At 37.5% G+C, this 13,728-nt stretch overlaps 1 protein-coding gene across 1 annotated transcript in view; it reads right to left on the bottom strand.

The window, feature by feature from the left end:
• Positions 1 to 857: 857 nt before the first annotated feature.
• The window catches only part of LOC104406827 (teneurin-2-like), a gene marked incomplete at its 3' end in the record, with an annotated part of 43,660 nt that continues 30,789 nt past the window's right edge, over positions 858 to 13,728 (bottom strand). The window contains exon 2 of the mRNA XM_010015931.1: positions 858 to 1,133. Coding sequence (XP_010014233.1) covers positions 858 to 1,133 — 276 coding nt within the window. The remainder of the gene's footprint in view (positions 1,134 to 13,728) is intronic.

Raw genomic sequence — 13,728 nt, 5'->3', positions numbered from 1 at the left:
AATGTCACATACCAAACCCTTTAGTTCATAGTTTAACTAAGCTGAGTTGGCACCTTCGTCACGCTATAAGATGGAGGTGCAATTCCTGCAAATCCATTTTTAACATTTTCCCTGTTTAATTTAATTCAAAAATATATGAGCACAGAAAATTCCCAGGTATAAATTTTCAGCTGAGACAGTTGAACACCATGACTGTGGGTTACATACATTTGAAAGGACAGCTGGCTTCATGTAGTTCACTTGGAGAGTCACCCAATGTCTAGGTGTTCTGACACAAGTAACAGTTGCACCGTCTAAAGTCTCATTTCTATGAACTTAATAAACTATATGGAATAGAAGTGCTTTGCCTCAGTCAGATGCACAAGTTTGCTTTCTAAATGCCCCACAATACTTACCTATACGCAAAGAGCAAGTTAATTTTACTTTTTTAAAAACTCAGCAGATGAAAAACCACACAAAATTAGCACTACTGTCAGAGCTACTGGCATATTGTAGATTAACAGTATTACTTCAAGCCATGTATAAAAATCACACATGAGGAACTACTTCTCTTTATAAATTTCTTTCTGCTTCTCATTGTTGAGTTTGACTTTGTGTACTCTGAGCACATACGTCTGTGAGAGATTACTGCATATAAAGTAAACTGTAAGATAAAGCATGATATATATCACATGATATACAGGTAACAGAGTTTCCTGAAATCAATGCCAAAAAAAACCCCAACATTAAAAAGCAGCTTTAGTCAAACTCAGAAAAAAAGGTGAACAATTGACCTTTAAAAAAATCCTCATGTATTTTTAAGTATTATCACATTCTCATACATGTGCATTAAGAATATATTGAAGAAAAAGGCCTACCGTTCTCCTCATCTGACTTATTTTCATTGTCGGAGTCAGTAAGGGTGAGAGCTGAGTTTTCACGACTTGACAGACCGGAACTTCGCCTGGATTTGATCCCTCTTCCCCACAGCCTGATGGCATGCTCCGGAGACATTCCTGCCTCCGTGTCTGAGTCAGCATCAGAGCCCGTACTCAAGGAATAGCCTTGATGGAGTATTCCTATATCTGAACAGTAGCCACTTCGATGGGGAGAGGGTTCACAGATTCCTAGTTCTGCAAGGGTGAAGTTTGTTCCTAGAAGGGCAATAAAAAATACCAACTTAAATAAAATAATTTAAAAGCTAAGGGATTTTTATTTTGAAAATAACAAACCTTTTTAATTTCTTTTAACTATGCTGTATGCCAAGCCTTTGTAATGAATTACAGCGATCTCTGGTGCACAGATCTAAAAGATAGTTAAAATGGATGAAATACACAAAACAAGGATAGGCAAGAAATCTAAATTTTAGATTATTATTTTGGAGCCCAATAATTAACCACTTAGGTATGCGATTTAACATAAAGCTGGTGACAAGTGCTAATGACATGACCTGCTTTACGACGAATCTATGTTTGTAGAACCACAGCATGAGCTTTGGAGTATTTAATTACTTAAAAAGAATTTTTCTAACAAAGCTAATTTTCTCATATACAAGTCTTCTATAGAGGTAGGATTTTTAATTCTAATTTTCATGCAGTTTCCTATTTCATAAACCATAAACACTTATTTGGGCAAACAGAATTTACCGGTTTTGCACTTTCGCATTTGGCAAGTTTAATATCTGCTCTCAAAATCAGACAGACCTTGTCATGACTGTCATTGTTTTCTACCTTTTCTCCCCATTTTCCAGAAGAAAGTGTGCATCGATACCAAAATCAGGAGGTCATTTGGCTTAAAGGCAAAACTTTGAGGAGCAATGTCAAACCATGTGACCCATAGCAGCTAATAACGACTCCGTGGAAAAAGTCTCATACATTTTTAAAGCACACGGAGGCCCCCTGGGTTCTCAGAAAGTACAGACTTGCTGGCTGATTTCAGTTTATGTATTTGCTTCCTACAGTAATGAACAGGACGGTAAAAAAATACAGGGAAATATTTACTGGTCTCTAAGGCTTTTAAAGGTTTGAAAAAGCAAAGTGAATTTATCTTCATTACATTGGGCTAAAAATGAAGAACAAAACCAGGCTGAAGTTGCTAGCAGTATCACTGCCAATTATTTAGTTTCTTAATTCACGGGGAAATTAGATTTGTGGTCTGTGTTTCTGAAACAGTAGTTTTATTTTGTCCAAAAGCAGCTTATATTTTCTCCTCTTCTTCTGCCTATATATTTAGAAGAATGAAGGTATACAGATGAATTTCATACACTAAATAAATAACACACCTAAGTGCCATCAATTAATAATGATGTTAACTGGTTCTTTCATTTTGTGTATTTTTAAGTATTACAACTTCTTTCACAGATTAGCCAGGAAAGATCACATGGCATTAAGAAAGTGGCCAACAACATCAGGTCCAGAAGTACCACAGACAGGATGCTTCTAAAGAAATGAAGTGTTTAGTGGCAATGTTTAAAAGAATATAAAAAGGCTGATATTAAAAATAGTCAGCTCTTTTTCAACACCAAATTAACCCAAACTCTCATTAGGGGAATATCTTAATCTGCAATCTAATATTTATTCTAGTAATCAGAAACTTTGTGGTTTAGTCAAAAGCAATGAAAAAATTAGCTTCTCAAGTGCACCTCAGTCTAGAGAGCTTTTGCCTTTTTTTAAGGAAGAAAAAAAAAAACCACAAAAAAAAAAGAGTAAAAAGCTCTCGCATGACAGATAAAGCAGTTACTTTTACAGAGAAGGTGAATTGTAATAATGTGCAATTTCAGAAGACATTTAATAAAAGCAGCTCAAATAATTACAGTTTTGTTTTAGCCATACTGGCAAACTAACCGTAGTCTCATAAAAAAAGGTCAAAATCAATGCAAAATATACAAATTATATTAAAAAATTGAGTGGACTGAAGCCTAATAGCCCCATACTTTCTGACCTACACAGGTAGACGTTAGATACATGTTACAATTACCAAAGTTATCATCAAAGTTAAGTTTTTCAGGTTTCCTTCTTCAATGGTGGCAAAATGTCTACAAATACACACAAATTATAAATGTATTAATCATGAATGGTTTGGTTTGGAAGCAACCGTAAGGATCACCCATTTCCAGGACCCCTGCCACGGGCAGGGACACCTTCCACTAGAGCAGGTTGCTCCAAGCCCCTGTGTCCAACCTGGCCTTGAACACTGCCAGGGATGGGGCAGCCACAGCTTCTCTGGGCACCCTGTGACAGCGCCTCAGCACCCTCATAGGGAAGAGCTTCTGCCTCAGAGCTCATCTCAATCTCCCCTCTGGCAGGTTAAAGCCATTCCCCTTGTCCTGTCTCTACAGGCTCTTGTCCAAAGCCCCTCTCCAGGTTTCTTGTTGGGCCCTTTAGGCACTGGAAGCTGCCTAAAGAGAAGGTCTTTCTGGAACCCTTTCTTCTCCAGACTGAACAAGCCCAACTGTCTCACCCTGTCTTCATAGAAAAGGTGCTCCAGCCCTCTATATTAGCTTAATTAAGCTGGTTTACATACACAGTAAAACACTTTAATGATATTCTGTGGATTTTAACAGCCATTACAAGCCCAGATGATTTCACTCTGATTAGCATCCTGTATTGACATCAAAATCTGACTATAACATCCGATGCAAAAGATAATCTTCAGAGAAAGTCTTTCTTTATTTGCCTGAGGAAAATGGTAAAGGCACTGAAAATGGTAGGAAAACACAGTATTCACAGAAACCAGTCACTCAATCAAGTTTTATTATCTGGCAACTTGGCATCTTCCAGAATCATGGAGAAAAAGATTTGTAAACTGACCAAATAAAACAAAATTGTGAAGTGGATCAGATCAACTCAAGAACATAATTAGAATCAGGCTCCAAGCCTCTGGGAGAGGATTTTCTATGCTGCTTCTCAGAAGTCTCCTTACAGTCTTACCACAGAAAATCTCAAGCATCCTGATGATAGACGTGAAACATTCTAGAGATTTCTCTCTCTACCGAAAGCACGTTCCTCTCTGGGAGACTCTAAATTGGGTTTATTTATTAATTTTCAGTATTTGCTTCTGCAAACTATTATTTGAGAGTAAGCATATTCCGTAAGACAGCATGCGATGGCAAAATAAGTTGTCCTTGGATACCCATGGATAACCACATAAGAATGCATTTTGGAGATGTTTTTCACATCTGTATACATACATAGATTTTATATATACATACAGAGCTTTTTTCATATTTTATATCTAAACATATAAAAATGTGTCTATGTATATTATACTTCTTGGTATCTTCATAGCCTTTAATTTGATGTCAAATCTGAGGAAAATGGACTCGATATTAAAGGTGTTTTCCAACCTAAACTATTCTATGAAAAGGAGATAGAGACACTAAAGTTATGTTCTGTAGACTTCTTGATCTGTAACAGGTTCTCCTACATGCCTCATTTCCCTAAAATGAAATTGCCCACATCTCTTGAGTAACATATGAACTGTTTTCACAAATACAATATTCTCTTATTTGTTCAGCCATTGTTGTGTATTAAGGTATTAATGGCATTAGTAGGCCACATTCGTAAATTCAGAGAGAGGATAAATATCACTCTGGATGCACAGAAATAATTTATCAAAAAATTCATAGGATAAAGAACCCTACTATTAATTGGCAAATAAAGCATAGTCTCAGAAATAATAAGAAACTATCTAACTCGTTTCATATCCACTCCCATTGACAGCGTACTCCATATGGAATCCCAATGACAGAAAGGTCACAAGAACAAAGCACCCTTCCTTGCCCGGCACTGCCACTAGAAACTACAGCACCTATGAGCTGGAGAGAGTAAACACAGACAAAGCCTGGCCTGGGGTTCAGATTGAGTGCCTCTTTCAAGAGCTATCTTCCTTACAGCTCTTTAAGTGATTAGGAGATCAAGCAAATCAAGACCTCCTATAGGAAATGTGAAAGAAGGAGGGCAGCAGTACCTGGTGTGTGCCATATCCTGGGAATTCAAACTGTACTGCTGTGCATTCAGAAATCTGGTCCCTGAGCTAAACTGCACTACTAGCACTAGCAGTCGAGGCAGATGGATGGCTTCTCACACTCTTGTAAAGCATTCTCTCTCTCTAGGGCTTGCATGGAGTTGGGAATAACTGCATTCTCCTGAAACTTCCCTTGCAAAGTAGGACTGAAATGCGCAGACAGAATCCATTCTTTCACGTGCACAACTTCGGGCTGTTTTCTTTCAGATTCTTATAGCGTCTACTACATTGCTGCTGACATGAAGTGAAAAGAGACAAATAACATCAGACCCTTACTGGTGGAAACAAAACCTCTTTCTCTCAAAGTACACACCACACACACACACACACACACACACAAAGTCAATAGGTTTTTTGCTTTTTCATATGCAAACAGAGCTTACTTGCCTGCATCCCCAGGCCCTCCATCCACACCTGCAGAAATCACTAGACCATTTTCATTAAAGAACAGCAGTTAATACCAACTGCTCCCTTAAGGTATAAGTAATCTCTCACACAAAAATAGACCAGTAGTACACTAGTTTAGAAATGTAATATAATGTTACGTACTTGATCATCGTTGCCCATAACCTACATGCTGTGAATAGTCTCTCAACAGAGTAGAAAAGATGTTTTCCTTTTAATTAGCACATTACTTCTATTATCTTTTGAGCATTATTTAGTATATAAATACTTCCTAAAAGTGTGTTTAATTCAACGATGTACAATTCCACTTGTTAGCTAACACTAGAAAGCATTACGATATAAGCAAAGGTTATTTTCACCCAACCTCTAGGCAGAGGTCTCATTTGAGTAATTACAAATTGCATGACTTGCCCTTCTGAAGATTAATCTAATCCAGCTGTGATCGCTACAAGCTGCCTCAGAGGAAGATATCTGAACCAGTAATGCACAGATAGGAGAAATTTGCCCTCAACACTAGATCAGCAGTTCAAAACTGGGCTAAGTCTAAAATCAAAAGGATAAATATCACTTACATTCTTTGCTACTATAATCAATTACAAGAAGTAAAGATAACAAGAATACATTTAAGACATTCCATTCTTGCTCAGAGTTTTGTTATGTTCATAGCTATAATGATTTTTGCTGGCACGAGTACCACAGTTTAGCTCCAATCTGTGGTACATGAAGAGGTCGTTCCTTCTAACAAACTCCAATGCACACTTAATTTTTCTCAATTCTTTATGCATTCATTTAATGACAGGGAGAACACATGATTACAATCTCATTTTTTTATCCACTTACCATACTAATTTTTAACATTTACCCTTTTTTTCTCATCTTCCTTATCCATTAAAACACTGCCATCTTTTTAATCCTACTCTGTATTTCACCTGTTTCTATACTACTCTTTTCCCATGGTTAAAGATCCTGTTCTACAAAATGTTTTACTCAATTATGTTTCTAGTTCTACACGACTGAGACTCCAAACCTAAGCTGAGGGATACATGACTGTCTTCCTACATTTTTGAAGCTTTTCTACTTTATCATTTATGCTTAAAAAAACCCTAAACCAAAATTAATGTAAGCCTTTTCTTTTATAAATGTCCACCTCCCTCCCCCCTGATACATCATTATAAAATACACTGCATCTTTCTTGTGGTTTAAGTATACTTAAATCAGAAGTATCTTTCCTGTGCAAGAGACAGGAATTTTAACCATGTAATCACAATGAATAGCCTCTGTTGCAGATTTAATATTAGCATGAAACATGCCTGGAAAATTCTCTCTTAACATCATTGATATTACAATGACTGCAGTATTCCATTTCTGAAGAAAGGACAGATTCAAAAGGAAAAGCACGAGCAAAAGGTAAACTCTCCTTTCACTGTGATCCGTCCAAGCAGAGGAAACATCCTATGCTTCAGGATGCCAGGTAAGGAGGAGGTGATACTGCTGCTCTAGCCATGAGACCCACCGCCCTTCAGAGGTTTATGGGCTAGCTCTTCCTTCCTTTTCAATATTCACAACTGACACTACATAAACTGAACTATTCACTTGAACTCTCCCAACACTCTTATTCACTACCTATCCAGCTTTCCCTAATAGTCCTTTGGTAGCATGGGGAAGGGGAGCATAAGCTCCTCACTGATCAAACACTAAAAATACCAAAGACGGATTCCTCAGAAATTAGGAAATAACAATAACGAACAAGCTATACCTTATCTTAGGTTTTAAAATCTATAGCTGGAGGTTAAGAGCATGATCACCTATGTGTTCCTGTCACTGCCTAGTAAGAAGATTCACAGATGACGTATTTTCATTTAAGATTATTAAATTCCAGGTATTGCTAGTGAGGAAAGCTAAACATTTTATAACTAAGTGAATGTGAACTTTAACAACTTAATGATGACAAATCTTACTTTCATAGCACATATTTGGGACAAAGGCATCAAGCAATGATTTATAGATGTTCCTCATTCAGTTTTTATATAGAGAATACAGTATTTTTAATTACTTCATCCACATTTTCTAAGGTTGTGCTGAATGTAGCCTCTGAGAATATCTCAAACACTCTATTTATCTTCACCTCCTTGTAAGGTGAGCTTTTATCATCCCCATTTTATAGCTTTTATAAGGGAAAGGAGAATAGAACAGCCTCCTTCCAGAGTACACACTAATTTTGGCAGAACAAATACCAGCTAAAAACTGTATTTCTGGCATTATCTTATGGTGATGAACTTTTTTTTAATGATATGCTGATTTAGGACAAAGTATGCATTTGTTGTTTTCTCCTCAAATGCCCACTTTGATTAAGGACAAAATCAGATTTGGGAGTACAAGAGGATGGAGCTAGACGGCAAGCATGATTTTTATTTATTATCTATCCAACACAACCCAGGTTAAAATGTAATTCTTCAGGATAACGTTTTACTTTCTTAGGCAGTCTTTATTGTAAGCTTTCCAACCTTTTCAAGCTCTAACGAATGCTAAAAGGAGAATGGCTTCATATATTACAAAGGGATGTGCTATTCTTGCAGATCCGTCCATTCTGAAACCGGAAGGAGACGAAACAAAAGCGTGCAATGCTGTAAGCAATTGCTCTGCTCTCCACTGCTTTGCACCTCTTCATCCTGCCTGGTGCACTTCTCCTCCTCCTCCTCCTCACTGATTAAGTGACAGCAGAAGGAAAAGTCAGCTGCAACTCTCCTGTTATTCCCGGTGTTGGTGCTCAGCAGCAGTCCAGGAGGAACAGCTATGGGAAAGTCTTGCTCAGCCCTGGCCCTGTAGGCCAGTAGCAGCTCCTCGGCACACACACCAACTTCACCAGTTCCATACTCAATCTCCAGTAACACTATCATATTTCATCTGAGATATCTGCTGAAATACAGATAGCGGGGAGTAATTTTGCAAACTTGGAATCTTTTATTTAGAGGATGGAGATAATTCATAGTTTAATCAACACAATGGCCACATGATGTTTTCAGTGCAGGCAAAATAATGCTATTTTCTCTAGCATCATTCACTCAGATACTCCCTGTCCAATCTCCAAACAAATCAACCTGAAGTAGACTGAATTCATGGCAAATTTCAACCTAAATAGTTTGATCTATTGACATTTTGAAGTGATATTATAAGAAATGTATCTAAACTCAAGCATACGTGCCACATTAACATGCAAATAAGATCTTCCTTTCTCAAAGCAACTTTAGGCCTCCTCCATATATCTCCTTATCTCTAATGAAATGCCTCATCTATCATTTAAAAGGCAATGACTGCTTTGCAATCAAAATAAAATTAAAAGTCAACAGGGTTTTGTGTGCTACACATGCACAATGCATACCTGTATTTGCATCAGCACATCCCATGTCACCTCCAGCAAAAGGGAAAAATATCTGCTCTTTTGGGGGCTACTTAGTGTCTAGTGAGGCAACGAGTATGATGAGTACTCAAAACCAACTCTAATCCGATTTGCTGCACTTTGTTACAGTGCCAAGAAACCATGAGAAATGTTTTGTATTTAAAACTATAACGATACACTTTTTTCCTATGTGATCAAGACTGGAAATGCTTCTGCAGACGTAATAGCAGACATTTTAGTATTCTGCAATTGTGCCACATTACTCATGCCAAAACACATCCACAAACGTATAAAGTCTGCTGCTGCTGCACAGTACTGGGGACTAGCAAAAACTAACCTCCACACAGGAGAAAGACTGAAAGCAACACACAAAAACTGTGACTGGAGGAAAAATAGCACAAATTCTGTTCTTTTCATCTGTAGACAACCACATTGTAGTAACACAACTGCCCAAATGATCTAACGTACATCTGCAGTGACAAATGGTGCATTTTTGGGATAAAATCTGTACCAATTCACAGCTATGTCCTGTGATAGACTCCAAGAAGAATGTGGTTTTCAATGACTAAAATTCAGTTTCTATTACTTTTTCTTTATAAGCAGCAGAGACAGGACAGAACAGAACATGAAGCTTCGTGGCAAGTAACAAGTTCTTGCTGTAAACTTCCTAGCTCCAGGCCAAACACAATCAAGGTAATAATGGGTTCTGGAGGGGGGTTGGGCTTTTTTGGATGCAATCTTATGAAAAGGAGTTAGAGTCCATATTTTCTACTCTTAGTCCAAAATGGCTCAAACCATGAACTAATTTTGTTATATGCCTGTTCCTTTTTAAAGATCATGAACCTCTAAATAAAACTCACCACAGACATGCAGAAAATATTAAGACTATACTGCATTTATGTACATAGAGTGTTAGCTACCATAAACAATGCAGAGAGAATTATTTTCAAATCACTTTTTCAGGTTAAACAATCTGCCCAACACCTGAGAATACCTCCTGTCACACTAGCAGAGTATTTTTCTGTGAAGGAATAACAGTAGCTCTGTGCAAAAGGCAAACTTCAAAAAGGAGTCAGTTTTAAAGCTAATATAAAGAAAGAATGCAATGCTGTCCAAATAGAGGAGAGCTAGCATTTAGCATCTGTCCTGACTGTCCACATACACAGTTAGACTCATTTGGCATGAAGTAGTGCAATAATTAGACCATAGTTCCCACAGAATCTAAAAATCTCAGTTTCCACCACTAAAAAAATAGCACGAGTTGCTTGCATTCTAGTCCAGCTCACGAAGTTGCTGGTCTTCTGTAGTAAAAGCATTTTAGTCATGTCATAAAAGGATAGCGAGTTCTCCTTGGTCTCCAGAAAAAAACCCAACCACCTCAGTTGATCATAAATATACAGATATGAGTACTTTTGGATTAAAACACTGTACAGCTACTAATCTTCATTGATACACAAATCTGAGTTCAATTACTAAGAAAGATTTCTATGAAAACCTGTAGGAAACTACCAGGGGATAAATTAACTGGTGATAATTTGCTGAATTCATGAAAAGCCTTTTCTTACCTTTATACTGTTAAATCTAGATTTAAAAAGCAGTAAAAAGTCACTGTTCATGACTTGATACTTAAACTGTGCTCTCAAGAAACAGGAGAAGTCACAGGTAATAAGCTTTCCTACTTTTATAACTTTAATTGGGAACTCTTGAAAAGCCTGAATCAGCTGTCATCACAGGCAAAACCTTAATTGTTTTCTTTCATACTTTGCTTCTCAAGTTAGGAACATGGATACTCTATATTTTATGAAGGTCCCCAGGCACATGTAAAGGTTTCTTAGCATGAACAGCTGTCAGCTGTTTAGTCACAAGGTGCTCCTTCACTGTAAACATGTTACCTAGATACAATGGTAATGGAAATCGTATCCTGTATAGTTGAATAAGTGTGTAGACCATTATTTGGCCCAGAACTTCTGTGTTGACATTTTAAATGATGTTGTTTCTACCAGGTTTTAGAAAAACTAGAGGTGCCAGCCTTTAACTGCATTTCTAGGAGGACAGTCAGCAGACCAACATGACTGACCCTGTGGACTGATAAAGGAATTCATCTAAGATGGAAAGAAAAGCTTCCCAAAAAAATCAAACAACTTAAATGGAGCATAATATGAATTAAAAAAGTGTATTGAGCAAACCCATACAAGCTTTATGTCAAACTTAAAGAATAATGAAATTAAAATCATTTGAGCACTGTAATTCTGAAGATCTACAATATAATCAGGTATCAAGGAAAACAGATTGAGCTCTTTGAGACAGTATAGCTACTCAGGAACAGACACAACCATATTTTCTTTTATTCATCTTTTGTGTAAATTTTATGAAGAGATCAGGAGACGTCTTTATTTATTTGATTGAATTATAAATTGCTTTCAGCTTTTCATTTTTAATCCTAGTAATATAATTAGTTATTTTCACGGCCAGTCAGTTGTGGTATTACAAATGAAATAGTTGGCACCAATTCAGATTACTACTGGTCCTGAACTTTGCTACTGATGAAACACATACCCTTAATACGGGATTTCTTTCATTTACCAATGACTATCATTTGTAGACTGCATATACAATCACGAAGGCAGAAATGGAGCATACTGTGGCCCTTTTGGCATGTACCACAGCTATAGGCAACACCACAGCAGGCCCGCCAGTCCCACTCCTGGAACTGAGTGGTCTTACCAGGCTTCTACAGAACTGTGGAAGGAAGAAATACCTCCTTCCACACACCTCTTTTCCTTCCCTACAGTGCCATTTTGCACAGACACAAAGCATGTCTCTATTCTGATTTTCTTTTTGCTAGTCACAGTATACTCAAGTCCAACATGTTCAGTACAGCCTGTTGCACTTGGACCACTGCTGGCAGGTGCGTATTTTTCCAACATGCTCTTCCTACCTTAGAAGCACAGCTCTGCTTGGGTAATGCAACCTGCTTCTCTAATTCATCTAAATTTCTGTCTGTTCCAGTGTTTTAGGAACTATGTCTTTGGTTTTATAAAACTCCTTTTCAACAGTTGCTGCCCTTCTGTGGTCCTTTTCCTTCCATTTTTGCCTCAGATTTGAAGGACTGCTGGCACTGCCTTTCAATTGGTTAATAACAGAATAGAGATGCAAATGTGCCAAGCAGTAAGTTAAGCTCCAGCCATCACTTCAGCATTGAGTTTAACAGGTAACAATGCGTGATCCTCTGAAGAGGCAATATCAATATCTCAATTAAATTAATGATTTTGTCAAATCTTTTGTGTGGGGGAAAAATGCTGCCCCTGAATTTTAAAAACTGATTTTAAAAACTGGTTTTCTCCCACTGGGTCAAATATTCTACACAAGAAGAGTTGTAAAAAAAACCAAAACGTTTTTCTGCCTAACCATTCCCTATTGCTTAGTTCTGCATTAAAAAATCCTCAGTCTAAACCCTTCATGAGGTGTTATTATTAGGAGACAACACAGTAAATACTACAAAGAGAGCCAGACCAAGACTCAGTTCATTTGAAAGAGTTACCGTGTAGGCTGTGTTATCTGACTATTTTTAACACACACATGTCATCTCACTTTGTAAGTGCCTTTACTTGCTTCATAAGTGCCTTGCAGATCAGGTGAAATGATAAATTCACATCTCACTGATAAAGGTCAAGTATAGCTAGGTATCATACGATGTCATTAATTTATTATTAGTAGTATTATTATATTATTATTATTTATTTGCAGACTCCAATTATAGAATTCTTTGGATTTAATAAGAAGGAGATTAGATTGGAATATTCATTAATCCTCACATTACTTCACACTTTTTAACCTACCAACCATTTGCAAAGAAGCATTTTAATCTAGTTCACATACTTCCTTTTTGGCTAGATGGGAGTCACAGGAAGTTCGAAACCTAAAATCAGGTTTGTTTTGAAAGGGCATATGGAGGAGGAAAAGGAGAGCTCTGAAGACTACAGATGGAAAGAAGAAGCTCCTCTCCTCTACTTACAGGGTTACTTGGATGAGAGTGTGTTTGGGTCTCATTTTCCATTATGTGAACAGTGGCAGAAGTTCTGTGGCTGCGTGGTGCTGTTGTACATCTCTTGCCTGTGGCCTTTCAGTCACCGTCTTATCTGAAAAAATGCTTTTCTTAATTACCGGTGTGACAGAGCACATGAGCTGAGCTGGCCAGTAGCTTCAGATGGCTTAAGCTACCATGACAGGCTCTGGATACTTCACAGATTTATCCATCACTTTCAGACTGATGAACCTCTGATTCAGCTAAGCATATTAAAACTTGCCAGCACATCTATTTAAATTTCAGATTTGTGGTTCTCAAAGGCATCTGGTTACTCTATTTTCTTCTTTGTCATCTCTTTAATGGCTTCAGACCAGGGAACAGGCACACATATTGGAAAACTAGCCCTGATTTCAGTTGTTCTGCAACTTCGTTTTGTGACAGAAAACAAACAGCATATGTTTTATGGCTTTTTTTTTTCGTATACTTAAAAAAACCCAAAACCCCAGGAATTCAGCAAACAACGTGTATGGATGTATAACCACAGAGAAAGCTATTTCACCCTTCAGTCAGAAAGCCAAAAGTAAGAACCCTCAACCCAAAAGAGTGAACAACCCAAAAGTTTCCAAAGATTTCTGGTGTGGAAAGTCAAAAGTGGAATCTCTAGTCAGATAAACAGAAGTGTTCAATACTGATCCGCTGTGGTCCTCTAAGTTATTTTAGGGATAACTTTAAGAAGGCCAAAGCGGGGGACCCATGAATCAGGTCATTCAAAGTCAACTATGTTCACTGTAGAAGGGAAAGACTTTTTTTTTGTTAAAACAGAAATGATCTGCACAAAATCATAAACCGGTATGAAAGACAGCCTGGTAAAAATCAAGCACTGAACTAACCATAT

This window comes from Nestor notabilis, unplaced genomic scaffold (genome assembly GCF_000696875.1).
Source record: "Nestor notabilis isolate BGI_N333 unplaced genomic scaffold, ASM69687v1 scaffold6336, whole genome shotgun sequence".
Classification (NCBI taxonomy): Eukaryota; Metazoa; Chordata; class Aves; order Psittaciformes; family Psittacidae; genus Nestor; species Nestor notabilis.
Note: the sequence above shows the minus strand (reverse complement) of the source record. Positions and strands in the feature narration are given on the sequence as shown.